This window comes from Diadema setosum, chromosome 13 (assembly GCF_964275005.1).
Source record: "Diadema setosum chromosome 13, eeDiaSeto1, whole genome shotgun sequence".
In the NCBI taxonomy this organism is placed as follows: domain Eukaryota; kingdom Metazoa; phylum Echinodermata; class Echinoidea; order Diadematoida; family Diadematidae; genus Diadema; species Diadema setosum.
In genome coordinates, this window is record NC_092697.1 from 6,090,868 (window position 1) to 6,110,681 (window position 19,814).

At 39.1% G+C, this 19,814-nt stretch overlaps 1 protein-coding gene across 1 annotated transcript in view; it reads left to right on the forward strand.

Moving 5' to 3' along the window:
* The first annotated feature begins 846 nt into the window (after positions 1-846).
* Positions 847-19,814, forward strand: part of LOC140236861 (nuclear factor 1 A-type-like) — an 81,478-nt gene continuing 62,510 nt past the window's right edge. Inside the window, exons 1-2 of the mRNA XM_072316803.1 lie at positions 847-967; positions 6,876-7,410. Coding sequence (XP_072172904.1) covers positions 932-967; positions 6,876-7,410 — 571 coding nt within the window. The 5' untranslated portion in view covers positions 847-931. The remainder of the gene's footprint in view (positions 968-6,875; positions 7,411-19,814) is intronic.

Here is a 19,814-nt window from a genome sequence, read left to right on the forward strand (position 1 = left end):
ACTTTAGGTAACAGAAAAGAAACTGCTAGAATTGATGGAACTGCTATAAGCACCAGCCAAATTCCTCATCTGTCTATTGCTAAAATTTTTATAATGATGAAACAAAGCGCAGCTGTTTTTTTGCGTGATTGATGTTGCGATGGTGGAGCTTCGTAACCATGATGTATCTGAGCTGCGATCTGTGTGTGTACGTGTGCAGATGATTATATTCGAATACCTGTAAACAGTCCCGCGCTCACATGGGTCAACGATCGCTCAAAGAAAAAAAAAAAAAATAATACAAAGTGGCAAGGAGTTCTCAATCATTACTCGCTGCAATTATGATGAGGTTCAATTATTCTCGATCCCACGATTATTGTCATTGAAATATTGGCGTAATTCTCGTCTTTTTTGGTTTGGTGTGTTGTTTTAGCGTCCAGATGAAGCTTACAGCTCAATCTGCAAGCATTACGTGCAAAGTCTCCCTACCTGACGCGTGTATGAACCAATCCATCAATCAAATGGCTTCGTCACTGACACTCCTCCTAATACGACCTACGATTGGCTGACGGTTACGTATAGCTTCGCCGTATGCAAATGACTAAAATATCAACACAGCCACGATCGTCACACACACACACACCGAACACGCATCGTGGTGGTTCATAGCGTACAAGGCGGGATCGAAAACAAAGGCATTGCCATGCTATGAAGGGGGCTAGTTGACTGTACCATAGTGAGAACCAACAGAAAAATCATACTACGCCATAAGTGCACATTGATCCTGCCGTGTTTTGGTTCATTTCAATACAGACTAGCGTGGAACGCAGCCAAACTGTGCATGGATTTCACCCGTGGACTATAGCTTGGAGTCTACAGAGCCCATCGATTCGGAGCAGCAGCCCTGGAAAGCGGGATATTGCCAGCAAATTTTGGCTCAAAATTTTGTGGTATGAGTACATGGAACTTACGACCAGAGATGTCCGTGGTAAGGTTTCGTCGTCTTCTCTTCTGTTTACTTTGCCAGCTTCGCACACGTTGTGCAATATCCCATAGATTTTACCTTCGCAGCTCTTTGATCATGTAACCGTTCGTTCCATCAATCGGCTGCTGCCATGCAGCCCTAATTAGATAGGAGTAAATCAAACAACACGATTAGCTCATGATCATACTGACTTACTGTATTGCTCGGCAGATATGTAGAAGTTTGTGAATATTGCTTGGGTAGCGGGTTTTTATCGGTGCGCCAGCATGTTTATCCCCTTTGCGATGCAGTGCCTACGTTTGGGATACCCGCGCCATGTGACTGGTTTGTTATGATGCTTCGGCGGCAACGTGGCCGGTTGCCGAAGGAAGCTGACAATAGTGAAAGCTCCCTTGGCTTCAGGCACCAAGCAAGGCATGGCAAAAGAGAGAAGCGAGCGCATGGGCACACAAGTTGCATTGTAAACTCTTTCACAATGCAGACACTTGTGGCTTAGTTATGAGTAATTTTATGGGAATTTTAGTTTGTTTTTATTTTTGAAATATGGAATTTCCACATTTATCTTGTGAAGTGGAGCTTTCTTTTGTTTTGGGTGTAATTTATGGAATTTATGCTTAATGTACTTGTACTATAATTCTTGTTATGTACTACTGTTACTGTATGTATTTTCATATTGCCAGTGTTAGGAAGCTCCAAATTTCATTGGTGTTTTTGATCTTATAGACAAATTAAGATGTAACATCAAGTCATAGCTTACTGATCTTACAGAAAGTATAGACTATTAGAGATTATTATTTTTTAACTTTGCTATTGGTTAAAATCATTCTTTGATTTTGTATGTTTCATGAAGTATATTCCCCTAGCCTCTAACTGGGGAAAAAATGTGAGCCAAACTTCCTTCTGTATATATGTCTAAATTTAACGTTAGATGTGTAATGTGTAGGCCCATATAATTAATAAAGTACTTGCCTTACATATTCATAGGAAAGAATATCATATTAGTGATCTATGTCCATTTTTCCTCCAGTTCGAAGTAATCACTGCAAGATTATTGTAAATTTCTCAATATATCTGTTCTAAAATTCAGTTCATTTTATCTTAACAATTCTTTTCAGTGCACATGTACAAATACATTTTCCCTACATATTCAAGGAAAAAAACCCGATGGATTTCACGAGTTTCACTTAGTTAATGTTTTTGTTGAAAATTATCAAAATTATATATAAATGCAAATTTCATGGAAGAGTGGTTTGATAAGCAAAAACTGTTGTGTACAAGCTCTTATGCAAGAAAAAAAAAATATATAACAGTGCATGTGGTATACGGTGTGTTCAGAAATCAATCAATTTGTGGTATCCGTGTACTGTAGAATTAATTATGCAACAGAAAACTGCATAGATAATTTTGTGAGTGCATTCACTGTTCCTATACCTTTCATGTAAAGAGTATGGCATGGAGTATATGACACATCCTAGTACTACATGTACTACTAGTCAGAGACAGTGTGAGCTGTTACAAAATGTTGTTCCTGCACCAAATTTTACAGGAAATATAGGGGGCTCACCAAGTGGGGGCTATTGGGGTATTTTGTTGGTCAGTTGGAGAGGCTAGGTACCTTCCATTCATACCATGCCAAAAGGCAACATCCATTCACTTGCATAAATGCAAGGGAGTCTCAAAGAACTGTAGAGTGGAGAGGATTGTTGGATTACTCAACTTTGCAGCACTTCAGCGAGTGCAATAACCTTGTTTGGTAATATTTGCTCAGCAAATACACTCCTGTATTAGTCTATTATTGCTGTTGGTATCTCATATGAGTTTAAAAAAAATGCTTTTGTAAGAAACACTTGTATGAAACACAGTAGAAATGCTACCTGGTATTATTAGTTGATTTTTTTAATCAAAATTGTTATTGTTATCATCATTAATATTTTAATCTGCAAGATATGGTAGTTCTCATTTTTTTTTAATTTTGTCTACACTTGTGTGTGAATCCCACTCTTCAGTTTTACAGTTGGTATTAACTAGTCTTGCCTAGTTATTGCTTCATTTCTTACATCTACAGTTTACATTAGCCGTGGTTTTAAAATGAGGCTGGCACTATTTCATTGATCATGACCTCAACCTTAAACTGTCAGAGTGAATTGCCAAATGTGGGCCCGTCATGTGCCTTCAGGGGGAAGTTTCCCCAAACATAATTAGATTATAATGTACAATGTATGTGGGTTCAGTGAATGGAGAAGGATTTACAGTGAAGCACTTGCTGAAAATCAGAATACCAGTCAAAAGTTTGTGAATTATTTTTGACATTTTGGTTAACTCAGTGTGCTACCCTCGTCCCTTTTAAGATTCGTACTCTACGACAATTCATGCTGTAATAGTGGTAGAATAATATAAACAAAATATAGCAGAATTTCAGACTTTTTTTTTTTAGAATGAAAAACATACATCTCCTTAAACCTAGGCTGAGATATGTAAGTTCAAATATTATTCTTCCTACCAACTGGAGGAGATGCCTTGCATACAAAAGGTGTAGATTCCCAGAAGAAGGTGGTCAAGTTGTGTGGGTGTATGTGTGTGTTTATAACTGCAGTAAACTGTGACTTCTTATGCAACAGGTTGATGAGAATGGATGAGACCTCTAGGTTTTATGACTTCTTAACTTCTCTGTTTGCCTGAACTTGAGGAAATGGGGGTAAAATGTAAATGTTGAGCAGCATTCGCACTGCTGTCTTTCAGATGGATTGGGCACATGAGGGGAAGTCTACTTTTTCTCCCTTGATACACTTGCACTGAGTTGAGAAGAAACTGGGTTGCTCAAGATTAACCCCATATGTGTGTGATCATTCACGTTTTGAACGCACAAAGGTGTACCATACATGATAATTTCAACTCATGTTTCAATGCCTGTATGGAGATGAAACTAGGCATGAGAAACTGGGTTTTTCTCTCGACATTCACATGCCTTTGTCTTCGAGGTGAACACTTGAGTAACAATCGAGTGGCAATATAGTGAATAATTGCAGTACATTTTCATAGAGATGCTATACACGTGAGAAATGAATCAGCACATCTTTTACAAGCATCATGTGTTACAGAGCCAGTCAGAAAGGGGAATGCTGCAACATAGAAAATGTAATATACCCCTGTATCTATGTAACTGCTGTATTCAGCGATGATAGCTACGAAGTAGGAGGGAATAATCCATTTCTAGGAATCCGCCACGACTCTCCTTTCCCATAATCATTCATCATTGGACAGGCTTCTATAATCTATGCCATTGGAGATCTGTACAAGCATGCCATAAAGTACACTCGAGATTGTTTCTGCAGATGCTGCTAAAGTTTTGGGGAGTAGAGGCCAAGATAGAAGGATTTTATATCTAAAGAATTTTTTATCCACAGAAATGTGCTGAAAAAAAAAAAAGAAGTATGGCCTACCATGTTATATAGTGCACTGTCCGTATTCCTTAAAACTGAACAGTTTTAAGTAGCCCTCTGGTATCTTCGAAGTCCTAAGTGCCTGCATACTAAGTATATGGAGGAATAAAAAAAAAAAATAGGAGGCTGTTGGAAATAAGTACACACCCCAGCAGTCCAATGTGAATTTTGGATTCAGTGTTTGAAATGTGCTAAAATTTTTGTCCTCTTTTGAGTGAGTTTGCAAATAATGTTTATAGAGTTGCATGCTTTCTATCTTTGTGAAGAGGACTATTCTTTATATTTTTCAATCTCTTCCCCTACATCCCAGACTAGTTAATTGATACATATAGGATCAACACACATCTGTAGCTAAGTTTGTTGCCGACAAACAGAAAACTTACCCAAGACTTGTCTGACATAGCAACAATTTGAGTATGAAAACTGAATTTGGAACATTGCAATGCATTGAATATCGACAGGTGGATGGGGTAACTTTTTACTACATGTAGGTCTTTGGGAGGAAAAATATCAGTTAATTCAGAGACATTCTAATTAGTAATTTAACCTACATGTATTTTCACAAATGTTCAGGTGAGTAGGAAGTCATTCCACAGATGACGTATATTTTACAAGTATGATATTTTGCTACTTGGAACTTGCTAAGGCGACATTTCGCAACCATAATTTGACCGAATGAGAAATAAGTTTATTCCTTTGCAAGTGAAAATTTCTAGCTGTCCCACCTCAGCTATGGATAAACTATTTCTGATGGTGAAACAACATTATTTTTGCTCTTGTGACAATTGCTCCGGTCTTATTTTCTCCAAGGAGTTAGGGTAAGGGTTGTGTATAGGGTTTATACAATGTAGGTTAAGTTTGATCAGGGAGGTGGAACGTCTCTTCCACCTCCCTGGTTGGATGAACATGAGGCTCAGGGTTAGGGTTATGTTTGAGGGTGTATGTTTGGTTCAGTGTGCAAATATTCCATTAGAGCAATTGTTGCAGGAGCAAATGTCATTAAACCATTTGTGTTATGGTATATGAATATGGATATGTTTGCAAGTTGTTGATTTACTGAATATCGGTCAACTCGCAACACTGGATTTCATTAAAAACACCATGAAATATTTGGTATTACAGTACCTAGCAGTTTCTGCTCAGAGGAATGTACCTCTATGCATGATTTGAAACCTCAGCACTAAAATGATCGTATGTCGATGCCTCTGTTGCTTGTATGTAGTTATAGATGTAGCAAAGAAAGTAGAGATGTGTAAGATGAACTTGATGAATTTTAAAGGCCTCGGCTTTCTCCACCACATAATGCCATTATTATGTTCCTCGCTTCACTGGTGAAGGCAGTCATCTTTGGCTTGATACCCCGTTTCAGAGGGACACCCCCGACAGCATTCATGCAAATCACGCAAACTGGGTCGAGCAATATGGATGTTGTAACTAACATTCATGTGCCTGTACAGTAATTGTACAATGTATGATGGAATCTGCGTGTGTGCATATCTGATGAGATTTATTATTCTGTTATTTGCAGTGCTCTCTGGGGAGAGACATTATCTAAACATTTTTGTTTTCTTTTTGTTTCTCTTTTTGATATGTTCATTGTACGACTCTGTCCTCCTGCCCTTGCTCAATCAATTTGTGGGCATTTTTATTCCGCTGAACTTTGTTATAACTGAGATAGTATTGTTGTCACAATGGTTTAGGCAAACAGAATGAGATGTGATGTGGTGAAAGGTGACACAGTGTGGAGATGATCCAAGCTTTTAGATACACTGTAGGCAGTTCAGATTAGACTTTCAATGAACCATTGTTGTCCTGGCAGATTTAGAGATTGTTGTCAGGTCCTTTGTATACATACATTGTACTCATGCTTTCATTTACAAAATTTTGTTGGAATTAGTGTTTCTGTATGTTCTTTGTCTCTACTTAATACAAAAGTATGTTTTTTAGTTGTATTAAAGTATTGAACTGTGCATGTGTATCACAGGGTAATTTCATGTCCTACTACTTTGGTATGTCTGACTTGGTTTAAAAAAATCAGATTTCAGTTACTTTTCATGTTGATAATTCTGAATAAAATATTTGTGATTTCATAAGATATTAAGTAATCTTCAAAAGTATTTGAATTACATTTTCATGACATTTGAATGGAGCTAGAAATTGAAGGAAATGGTTTCAAAACAGTAAATCATGTTTAGGTCTATTGTATTCAAAACTTAATGGTGCACTCCGTGGAATGCATTGATATGTGATGGTAAACTCTATTTACAGTAAGAACAAAGTTGCAAAGCAGGGAATTCATTAATTTTGGATGGCGTTTTTAGTTAGTTCGGCTGTCCAGAAAGGATTTTTTTTTTGAGGGATGATCCACTGTACCTTTAACAACACACCAGTAGAAAGGAATGAGTTTTCAAGTTACCATTCTCCCTTTTTCTCTCTCTCTGTATCCTCCCCTCTGTCAATGGTTTCTACAGGATGAGTACCACCCATTCATCGAGGCAGTGTTGCCTCGGGTCAAAGCCTTCGCCTACATCTGGTTCAACCTGCAGGCGCGAAAACGGCGGCACTACAAGAAGCATGAGAAACGCATGACGCCGATGGAGGAGCGGGTGGTCAAGGAGGAGCTAATGAACGACAAACCGGAGCTGAAACAGAAGTGGGCCTCGCGCCTGCTGGCCAAGCTGCGCAAGGACATCCGGCCGGAGTGCCGCGAGAACTTTGTCCTGAGCGTGACGGGCAAGAAGCCACCCATGTGCATTCTCAGCAACCCGGACCAGAAGGGGAAGATGAGGCGCATCGACTGCCTGCGCCAGGCGGACAAGGTGTGGCGGCTGGACCTCGTCATGATCGTCCTCTTCAAGGCCATCCCACTGGAGAGCACGGATGGTGAGCGGCTGGTCAAGGCGCCCAACTGCACAAACCACGCGCTCTGCGTCCAGCCCCACCACATGGGGGTCAGTGTACGTGAACTGGACATGTACCTTGCAAACTTCATCATGCAGTCGCCAGGTGAGTGCACCGATTGTCTACCTATAGAGGGTGTACTTCTCAAACCCACTAAGGATAACAGTATTGTAATACACTCTGTCAAATGCCCTTGTTAATACTCCTGATGCTTCCTCTATATTGTTACGTGTTTATGTTTCTACTGATGCTTTAACTTGTTGCTACTTTTGCCTCTCTTTCTTCAGGTATTAAATCATTTCCTTTTACTTTACCTGCAACCTTGATATGCAGCTGCTGCTGCTGCTAACTCTACTTCTACGATTGTATGTCTTCCTCACTTCACGTACCTCCTCCTATTCGTTATTACTCATATTAGTCCTTCACCACTACAGCTACTGTGACTACTGTTACTGTATTCTGGGGAATGAAATTCCCACCTTCCTCTACTTGTTAAAAACGATCTGATAATCTGCTGCGCCATAAAACATATTGCGCAGAGAAAACACAGAGTAGATGTCTTTAGTAGTCAGCAGTAGCATGCATGCATGTGATGTACAGAATTTGTGTAATGATTCATTGGCTTTAAATGATAGAGATCGACGTCAAAAGCAATATGTTAGGGAGATTAATTGACAGAATTTGACTATTTTGCATTGACAATGCTATAGAGTATGAATTTGTTAGTGCACCGAGGCAGTTCCCTGCTACAGTCTCAAATATGATCATGATATAAAATATTGTATACATGGTATAAAACTGTCATGTTGCGATCCCAGTGCTTTATTGTGGGGTAGTATTGTTGACAGATTATTGGATCATCAGTCGATTCTGATCCAGATTAGGGTGATCTGCACTTCTTTGCTGGTCTCCTGATGTAGGAAAGAGATCAGCAAAGATTGGCTAGTTTGACAACTATGAAAGAGAAAAGCATGTACAAAACTGCAACACAGTATCATACGAGGCTTTCCTAACCTAGCAACAAGAACTACATGTTGTTGTTTACAAACAAGACAAAAGAAATGACACAATGCCTAGCTACAATGTAGGCTGACGGGAGATAGTTCATGACCATTTGCGTGCTATGATGCAAAAGTTGCTGTGAATGTAGTATTAACAAATTGATATCAGAGATTGATAGATGAGTTCCCCAATATCTGATCACGTCAGCATCTAAGGAGTTATCATGCTCTACAGCACAACCAGTGTCTGCCTGATCCCATACACAGTACTGGAAGAAGCTCAGTTATTTTGTTCATCCTCAAAGGTTGATGTCAGTGATGGGTACACAATGGAATCTTGTAAACATTGTACTGCAGTTCGTGTGCAAGGGCATGTATCGCATTACAGTTGCCTGCAACTTAGATTCAGGCTATCAGATTTTTCTACTTGTGCGTGAGTGCGTTGTTGGGCCCGTCGCCGTTTACCAGCACCTTGCATTCATTGCTGCATGTTGATTTCTTTGTAACCGTGGATGATGAAACTTGTACGTCAGGGCCCACATTCTGTTTCTTGCCTGGCAGCGGTCGTGTCAAAGAAACGGGGCTCAGGTAGTTAACCCGGAATTGCCAGCTCACCTGATTCGCCATCAAGTTTCATGTGACGGTGATCTCTAGTACCGTGGTAACATATCAAGAGTTCAAATCCCTCTCCTGTGGGGTGGGCAATTTGGATTGACAATCTATTATCCATGAATCTCTGTAGACATCACTGTAAACACTTGACAGCACCTGGTATAATGCATCTTTATATTGTGGTGTGTCAGAATGTAAACGACAGTCAAACCTGCCATTGCAACCACCTGTCTATAGCGGCCACCTGCTGTGTACAAAAACTCTAATCCCCCCCCCCCCCCCGAAAAGTCATGTTGAAGACCCTGTCTATAGTGGCCGCCCGTCTACAACAATCTGGCCACTTTTATTGTCTCCCCTGGGTGGCGTCTGTAGATAGGATTAGCTGCATGTATAAAGCAGAGCACATCAAGTTGGCCGATGTAGATGTTGCACCACATGACCATAGAGTTGATGATGCTGTGAAGTCTATTGACCATTAAAGTTGGTATTTAAAAACTGAACGAATACAAGGGCTTTGTCACTTTTTTTTTTTTAAACCTCCTCGTCAATGAGGACATTGACCTTTAAAGTGGCATTAGTGGCTTTGGTGTGCCAGTTGTTTTGGTCTGTGATTTTCAGCTTTTGTAGCTGTACACAGAGAACGTGGGTTTAATATCGGAAGGGGTGGGGAAAGCAGTGTCAGAAATGATCTACATGGCATTGCACTACTTAAAGTGATTCAGGACAGATGTGCATCAAATACTTGTATGCAATGTGCGCTCATTGTTATTTACCTTTCTGTCTGCTCCCCCGCGTGTGGCATACGAGTTTTGTAGTTCAAGCCCTTTGTCAAGTTACGAGTATACTGAAGGGCATACAATGTGAGGGGCCTTGCGTGGCTGCATGAATGTGCTTTCTTTCATTTCTAGGCAGTGAGCACGTGATTAAATGGGGCTAAAAGAGCACTCACCATGGCTTCATAAACCGCATACAAAAGTAAATATCCATACTGAATTATAACTTAGGGATGACTTTTGCTGCTGCACTGTTCTTTCGATTTTCTTTCTGATTGATGCTGTGGATGGCTGATGTACATTTGTGTGCCTGCTGTCTACAGAAGCCAGGGCCTCTGTTACATAACAAACAAACAAACAAACAAACAAACAAACATGACTGGTAACTTTACAGTCAATATCAAGTCTGCATTTAACGGTAACCATCAGTGATTTCTTGGCTTTCACTGTCAATGGAATAGTATTCCTATGGTTATTACCATTGATTTGCAGAGATCAAAACCATTGTAAAGTTACAGATACCATACAATTTATGTAGTATTATGCAATAGAGCCTAGGTGCTTTGCATGTAATGGAAAATATGTCTCAGTAGTGGCTGGTAAAAAATGAAAGAAAAAGAAAAAAAAAACTATTTTCAGTAAAGATTTTGACTCCAACAACAAGTACTACTTCTCACAATGATAGTGAGATTGCTACATTTCTTTTCTTGTTGCTGATATTCCTTTTCTAATAGCCATGAAGAACTTTTCTGCTGCTTTTCATGGATTGATTTGCAAAGTCTACTTGCACTTCTGCTGCTAGTATTGGTATAGTGCATAGCTTAGATTGTTGTCATAGTTTGTACAAAGACACTCTGTGATAGGAGGCAGACATTTCAATCCAGATCAGGGAAGGATGACCAATTTCATGTGAAAATCTGAAAAACTACAACTGTGCTTTTCATGTTGACTTTACGCAGCCATTTTATGTTTAACTACCTTTCTTCCACTTCATTGGTCCTGCATGCAATAAAGTGGAATACCATTCTGTGGCTTCAATGTTTCAATCTCCACGCATCGTGCCTCACGATTCCCTTGTGACAAGACCTGGTGTCACACCCAGGGGATGAGTTAACAATCCGGCTCTCACAATAGTTTGAACTGGCCCTTTGTGAAGTCGAAGACTTGCTTGGTTGCTCATTGCGACATTTTAATGAGCCCTCATGGCTTGTCAAAACGTTTCCGTGCCGCACTAGACTTCATAACGTCAGATGATGCCTCAACCTTGTATAAAACGGAATTGGATGTGTCGCTGGCAGTAAAATTGGGAAAAAGAAACCAATTGCTCAAAAGATGAATACTGGTACCGATCCTCAAAGAACATTGCCATCAGTGTTATGACAGCGACCTTGTGTAAAAAATTAATGCATGCATGTAATACATTTTAATGAGTGAGAAGCAATATAAACCAGAAGGCAGTTCGGCTGTCACTTTGCACTGGGTTGATCACGATATGTCGTGTTTCGAAGAGTGATGCCATGTGATTCGCATTGATCAGGGGAGGAGATTAAAAAGGTGTATTCTGTTGAAAGGTCAAAGGTCAAAGAAGGTCAAAACAAGAGACACATAATGTGCAGTCAGGAAGATATGGCATTCAACTGTTAGCAGCAGGGGCAAGACCTCAGATTGTTGCCAGTATTACAGATGGATTTAGAGGTCTTAGAAATAACATAGGGCAGTCCACAAGATCACGATGTCTCTGGTTCGAGTCCCCTGGCTACAGCAGTGGCGCCCTTAACCAGTTCCATACTGAATTCTGAAATGCCCATAGACTTCACATGCAGGCTACCAGGTTTCCATACGCAAGGGGTAATACCAAGGCACTCTGCTCATTACCTTCTACAATGTACCTCAGAGGGGGCATCGCAACACACACTGGAAATTCATCAGTCCCACGAATGCTCGCTTTCATGCATGCAATGCTCCCTCAGTGGTCACGAAAATCAGAATCAATTCTTACCAATTCTAATATGGATGCAAAATCAGGAATATAAATTTCTTGTTTGGAGGTTTAGATTTATTTCTTTATTTTTCTAATGCTTTTCCGTTTGATTTTTGTAAGATTTGTGCAGTATTTACAGGAGACACATGGACTTCCGGTGCACTTTTGTTTTCTTTTCGTTCCACTGTTAGAATTCGAATCATTAATGTTCGTCATGTGAGTTGAAAGAAGGTTGGTGGGTGGGGGGGGGGGAGGGGGTATGGTAACTCAGATGACATGTTCAACTGGATAATATTATTTCCTGTTTCTCGGGTGTTGCAGGTTAGGCGCTGTGCGAGGAATAGGTTTCAAAGGCCTTCACCCGGAAAAATATGGCGTAATTTGATAATGTTCGATCAAATACAGGTGGAGTTCATGGAATGTGTACTTTAGTCTACAGTGCAATTTGGAGGACACAGCTCATAGACATGTACTATGTACATACTATATGTTAAAAAGCAAACATACTTACTCCCCCTCAAAAAGAAAAAAAAAATAATAAAGAGTTATGAATGAATTGTTTTGTTCAGTGTAGTAGGTGTACATAAACATAAATCTTATATAACAAGCCTGTATTGCATTATGTCTTCTTGTGTCAGTATAATTTAGAGTACAGTGCTAGGTTTGTTTTTGTTTTTTATTCAGTAGTAGGCTACAGTGTCACAGAGTCACAGTCAGGGTTACAAATTAAATCTGTGGGAAGGCTCAGTGATGAAGAAGCATTTGGTCAGTGGAATTTTGAACTAAATGTGACAATTGACCCAAATGTGACAATTAATAGAATATTGATCACTAAAATGTCAGGACTTGTTTTCCACCAAGAAGATGTGAGGAGGGTATTGTACTCACCACTTGGTTCTAGATTGGCAAAGACCAAAATGAAAGAATTTATTCACTAATCATGAAATTGTTTTTGTGTGTGTCTATGATGAGAGAGTATATCCTATAAACATGCAGTCCTCAGCTCTTTGAGTCAGGATTGTAAAGAGTGCTTTGTTTTGCAAGGATATGAATGTGGAATTAATTTAGGAACCATTCTTTTAGAAAACAAATGAATGGTGTATTACTCACTGAGTGCAGGCAGAACTGTTTGCATCATTCTGCAGTTCAGGCTGCTACAGTTAGGGGAACCTGCTGGGGAGATTCACATCGCAGTGAATCCAAATTGTTGTCAACTATGATTTGTGTACGTGTGTGTGTGTGTGTGTGTCTGTCTGTCCGATGCTGCCCTTCTGAAATCAAGTCCAGAGTTTGATGCTTCCCAAAGACCATTCATTGCACTGGAGGCATCGGCAAAGATTAAAATTAAAACTGAAATTGCCTCATGAATAGACCTTTCTCAGAAGTACATGAAACAGTGACAGTCACAAAGAATTTTATGATATCACTGTTGTATGCATTTCACATGTAAGCCTCCTATTAATACATTACATCGGTACAATGTACTTTCAATTTTGCATTGTGTTTCATTTGTATACCCAGTTTAATAGGTAGATCTTTGTAAGTGTTCTCTACTGTAGGGGAAACTGTGAAGGACAAGTTGCAGAACATTTTTGTTCCATGTCAGATTTTGTGTAATATGGAATGCTTTAATGTTGGAATGCTACGTCATGAGGAGAAGTCCAACAGGAAATATATGTCATATAGAATAAATTCTTGAGGTGCTCACTCCGGTGTGTGATCATTGTTTCCCTGTGCACAGCATGATCACGATGACATGGAATTTCAAACAGGAAATTATCCTCGTGAGAGTCTCCGAGAGGAGTTTCAATTGGAGCTGATTTCATTTACTAAAGCATCGACTGGCCAGAATGATTGTGTTACCTTGCTGCATGTGGTGTATAGGCAGTACCAGTCTCGTTCTACTTTCAAAGAGAGCGCACAGTGCGTTACCCCAAGAGGACAAAGTTTTGGAATGGGAATCCTGAGTGAAATACTGTATAGTTGTTATTTTCGCGAATCACAGTTGGATCACCAATTTAACAACACGCAAAAATGTCTCCATGCGCCCTGTTAATAGTGCATTAATGTAAGCGTCGGCGTCAATTTGCGAAAACAACATCTCGCAAAAATGTCTATGGCCTCGTCATTCGCGAAAATATCTGTACACGAAAATAACAGCGTATACGGTAAGCATGGCAACCCCTTTGCCAGTGTTTTAAGGGGAACCTGACTAGTATTTGAAGCCGTTGCAACTATTAACATGTCAGTACTGAAAATCAACACCCTGACATTTTGATAGTTACAGTGAAGTCACACAAGTATAACATTTGTATTGGCATGTGTATGTAGGACTCTTTGCTTCATTTCTGTGCCGAATTTCACCCCCCCCCCCCTTTGAAGATAAGCATGTTCATTAGACTCTGCACATAACTCTAAGTACTATGTATCATAGACACCATGTTCTAGAGGTCTAGGAAATTATGGCTATAAATGACATTATTCTTTCATTCATTCACTCACTCATCTAATTCTTCATTAATTCATTCATTATTTCTGTATTCATTAGTTTGTTTGTTTGCCTGTTAGCTTATGACAAAATTCCTACTCCTGAACAAATGTACACACACACAGACACACACAGGGACACACACACACGCACAAAGGAGATTCATTGTATATGGTCACTTTGGAGACACATGGGTCAAGATATACCAAGGTTTGGTGTCTGAAGACAGATACGAGATGATATACTGATATCCATATGGTTGACTGTTTGGTATTGCCTCATCTCCCTGAGATTTTTAGCGATCGCTTACTTGTCATGATGGCTTTTGTCTATGATAGCAACCCTTTTCGTGAGTAGATACAACATACTCTCATACCCCTTTCAGTAACCCTCTTGGCTCGGACCAGGAGTGGACCAAGGCGAAAATTTTGAGTTTATGAATGGGTGGGGGCCAAAGTGGCCCGCGCCAGGTGCGGACTATTTTGGCGCTGCTGCAGCTAGCACCGGGCGTGGACCAGGCGCGGGCCTGGCGCTGATCAAAGAGTTTATGAACGATAGCAGCGCCAGGCGCGGGCCAAAATTCCTTTCACGGTCAAAGCTCATAAGCGCGCGGCACGCACATCAAATATCGCGTGAAAATGCACTTCCGCTCTGTTCATGGCGTGTTCAGTTACCATGGCATTTATCCCTTACGTTACCGAGTTTATGAATGGGTCATCGTAAAAGTAGCGTGGCTCTGCTATAGTTACTGAATGCAATTTTTACTGCTTGGCGCAGGCTAAGTTATCTCAGACCAGGAGCGGGCCAAAAATGCAAGAGTTACAGAAAACGGTATCAGAAGTACAAGACAAACCAAAAACATTACCAGTCGAAGATCTCTCCCCGATCATGGGAAAAAGAGATTTGATCTTTAACTGTTAAATTATTTACATACATACAACTTAAGGAAACTTTATTCACTATCTTACTCCCACAAGTAAATAAGAAATGATAATTGAAAAAAAAAAAGATAAAGCGACAGAAAAGAAAAATGGAATTTTCATAGTTGTGAGGTTGGAAATATAATTGAATAATAGCAATTTTGATGATTTGGGCTAAATTGGAAAAAAATCCAGGAAATGTGGAAATATGTAAAATGCCATCAGTTAAACTTTATGTTGTATATCCGTATAGGGAAACCACTTAGTTTCTATCTTGCTCGCATGATTGTCTTCTTTATACTCGTATGGAAATCCCCTTGTGTTTTGTTCCTGTTCAAGAACACAATAACAGTACTTTTTAATATTTCCTGAATTGGTGTGGATGACCTGGCCTGGTTTGTCTCAGGTGACATTGTAATGAAAGTCCAATGTAAAATGATATTTCTGCTGCGTTAAATATCATAATCTTTAGTGGATGCATGATGAAATTAATCTTTCTAGAGGATATATATGAAAGTGTCCTGCACACACACACAAAATGTCTGAAGAAAGCCAAATTGGTCATATGGCCCTGAAAACTATTACATTATGTATGAAGTACCAGGTGAATGTTCATTTCCTTTAACTCATAAATGAAATATTATTCTTTCCACGAGCACCCTAATACCCATTTTGTTGTACGAAATGGTATCAAGGCACATAAATGCAATGAAAATGCTTTTCATGCTCTACTTTACCCTGGCGCATGCTCATTTTCCTGTTAGTGTCTATACATTGTTTTAAATGGATACATGTATGATAAAGTTGGGTCCTTAAGGTATCAAGTTCCTGCGATATTATCCTCAGTGTTCTAGCCCCTGCTGGGGTCAAGGACAACAGTCACTGTACTTTCCAAACTCCCCCTCCCCACTAGAAAAAAAAAGAAGAGAAAATTATAAAGCCATTACTTTAGCTTGGAATGTAATTTGTCATATGATTTTGGGAAGAGGGTAGACATGGATCCATAGGTGACTTCACGTATATTTCCATGAAAATTATAATAGTGATAGGTCAAAGGTCACTCTTTGTTTAAAGGCATTATTTACCATTTGCAGATGAAACAGAAACCCAACTTTAGTGCTTCAAAAATCGTTCTAAAATGTGAGATATGGATAGAAACAGCCAATGATGTAAAAATGTTAATCAGTATAATCAATGTTAAGTATTGTTTAATATCCAAAATGTGAACAGTAGTTATTTATAAAATTGTTTCTAGAATGTAACGATCTATAGTTATGGATTACCAAGAAAAATAATGATATATCTCCTTGAAATACTTTAAGGCTTTATTGCAAAATTTTATATAGTAGGATGTTTTGTGATACAACTGAACTACACATAATACGCATCAAATGTGATAACTTGAACATTTTTTTAAATCACCGCTCCCAGTGGTAATCAATACCTTTAAGAAAGGTCTTCCTCTACACTGTAAGTGTAATTGAAACAATAGTGGACAGTTGGATCAAAATTGGTGGGGGGGGGGGGGGGGGGAGAGGGGAGGAGGGGATTGTATAACAAGGGCCTCAACTTTTGACGGGTGCATCAAGAAATCATCGGCTGAGAACCAGAATGGCACTATCAGGTTGTAAGATTTTAAGAGCATTTAGTCAACATGAAACAATCAATTTTCATGAAACAAAAAGTTTATTTCATGAAAAGTGGGTAGATTTAATATAATTGTTCCAAATGTCAGGTGAAATAGTGCCTTTGTGCTTTTGATTGGTAACATTTTGCTGAAAATGAAATAACCTTATATTGACACGATACTGTATAGAAGATTGAGCTCTACAATAGGATACTAATAATTCAATACCCCCCTTACCATGCCACAAATCTGTCTGCCACTCACCATGCAGAAATCATGTTTTTGGACATTTGCGTATTGTGAAGCACCTTGTTCCCTTTGCATTTTTCATTTTCTTTTTTTCAAGACAGAGAAAACTTCATGCTTGCGTGATGTGTTGCAATCACCACGTAGAGCATCTGCTGTTCCTTTCCAAATACTTAACTATTAAGATTGTGCCTCCCTCCCTCCTCAGACCCCTACTAATTCAGTTAAACTTTGCACGAACAGCACGCTGGCTATGCTTGGCTATTCTGATAGTCCCCCCCCCCCCCCCCCAAAAAAAAAAAAAAAAAAAAAATGTTTGGCATGATTTGTCTCACATATGATTCTCAACAATGTGGACATGTATTTCTTGAAGTGTTCAAGATTAAAGTCCTTGCAACTGATTGACAATTGCCCTACATCGACGTAAATATTAAGCACTGAATTGATCAGTGTTTTAGAAGTAGCCATGACAAAAAATCATGGGCGTACATACTCGAGCAGGATTCAAACCTACGACCTCCTGATCACCGGACAGGCGTCATCTCCACTAGACCACCGAGCTTTCGCCCGACAGCAAGTGTTGGTTCTAATCCTTATAGCGTGCAGCGGGTAAGACAGTCCCTTTATCCATTCCGCGGGGATTATTGATAAGTTATCCATTCTGCGGGGATTATTGATAAGTTTGGGATGAGACAGTATATTAGTAAAATATCTTGAGGAATTATGTCCACTCCTCACTGGCATAGAAAATATTAAATTTTCCTTGTATCCAGCTGGGTTAGGCATGTTTTCTTTGCATAGAGTTTGGCTTGGGGTTTTATGAATGTAAACACCAATGAAGTCATAAGTCAAAGGTCAAAGTTCATGCATTTATTCATATGTCCTTTCTCATATGGGCTTAGTTGAGATTAGATCTCAGGTTGTTGTTTTTTATTTTTGGACCAAACATTCCTGTTGAGGGTATTTTTTTTTTTTTTTTGTCCAAACATTCCTGTTGAACTAATAGATTTCCAGTGGATTTTGATTAAAATGTATTTTCAACAGCATCATACTGTTCTGATATATGTTTGTTTTTGTTTTGTAGTGTCTGTGCTATAGTCTTTATGTAATGAATTAACAGTGTTCAGACATGAAGTTAGTTATCAGGAAAGACATTTTTGTTGTGTGGAATTAACCCCATGGCATTTTTCTGTCAAGATCAAGAAATTCCATTTACAGTGCTGAAGTGTGCAGCTGCCAGACTGAATTAAAAATGATGTTTCATTTATTTGATTTCAAATCCAATGGAAAGTGCAATTCTCTAGAAAATGACAAGCCAGTCCCCATTACCTCCAGGGAGATTTTCAAATAGTTTATATTCTTGAATGCTCTCCATTATTCCTGGCAATTTTGCTGCTTTTTTTTTCAAATCAGCAAATGGTTTTAATAGGAGCCATTAGGGAGGGAAGAGGTACAGACCACTGCAGTCGGGATCGAAAAAGCACAGCAAACCCCCACTCCAGTCTCGTGCACCTCACAGAAACTCGGAAATGAACAAATTAGTTGTGAAGTTGTCACCCTCTACTGTCCCTGGAGGCTGAAACTCCCATTGGTGTGTGAAGGCCAAGGCTCAATAAGGGAGGAGGAGGAGGAGGAGGAGGAGGAGGAGAAGGGGGGGGGGGTGACATCTGTGTTGGACACACACATGGGTGATGACCTTTTTTTTCTTCTTTTTTTAAGTATGTAAGCACCAGAATGTGGAATACTTATTCAGAAATAATGCACAAAGAATTAAGGGACCAAGGCCTAAAATAGTGTTACAAGTATTTTTCTTTTCTTTTCTTTTTTCCTTTTCTTTTCTTTTTTCCCCCTTTTTTGGAGGTGGGGTGGGGTTATGGGCAGATAAGGAGGTAGTGTGGGGGCGCCTATTAACTTCTTAGATCTATTTAGGATGTACATTGTATGAAATGCCTCAAAGACCAATTGACTAGATTCCATTTTCAACTCAGATTGTCCTTTTCTACATCTTCTGGGAACATAGTGAATTAAGCAAGTCATGTGTCAGGACTCAGACTCATTGAATTAGTAAAAACCATTGACTTTGACTTCATCAAATAGAAAGTTGCCATGATATGAACTCTTTGCTGCAAGGGTCATGTAGTGACAAGAATCCTCCTTCCTGATTGGCTGATGCTACGAGAAGTTGCCATTCTGGCATGAATTGCCTATTCCAACATCATGAATTGATACGAATTTTATGAATATTTATATGAACTTTATCGGTATGAATTTGTACCCATAAAATTTCCAGACATTATTTTTTTATATCAAACTCTACTTTATACGATTGACTAAATTACTGTGAACTATTGATTGTGGTATTGATGACAGTGATGACGTATCTTTGTTGAAGTCATATTAGGGAGAATTAATGAACAGCATGAAGCTGCAAAACCAAAATATTATCTAGGAAACTTTTATGATGCATTTATTAACCGACTTAAGTTTAGAAACTACTTCAATCTGAAATATTTCTCAACTATTTGAAATCTTGAATATGACAAACAGGATCAAACATTAAGCATTGGTCATTGTAATGCCATATAAAAGTATTTATTCAAAATTAGGTTCAATCATTTAATGAGCAGACATACACGTATATATCTTCAGACCATCTTCAGTGTCCGGCAAGTTACAGCTAATTACATATATACAAGTATTTTGCATCCTTGAAGTTCTGCCCAATGAAGTACACAGTATTTTATAACCAAACTGAGGAGTATTTATAGCATATATCATGATGGTGGTTTGTGCATCTCTTTTCTTTCCGTTCTCTATTCAAGGCAAGCACTTTTGATACAATACTGCACATCCTTTTTTTT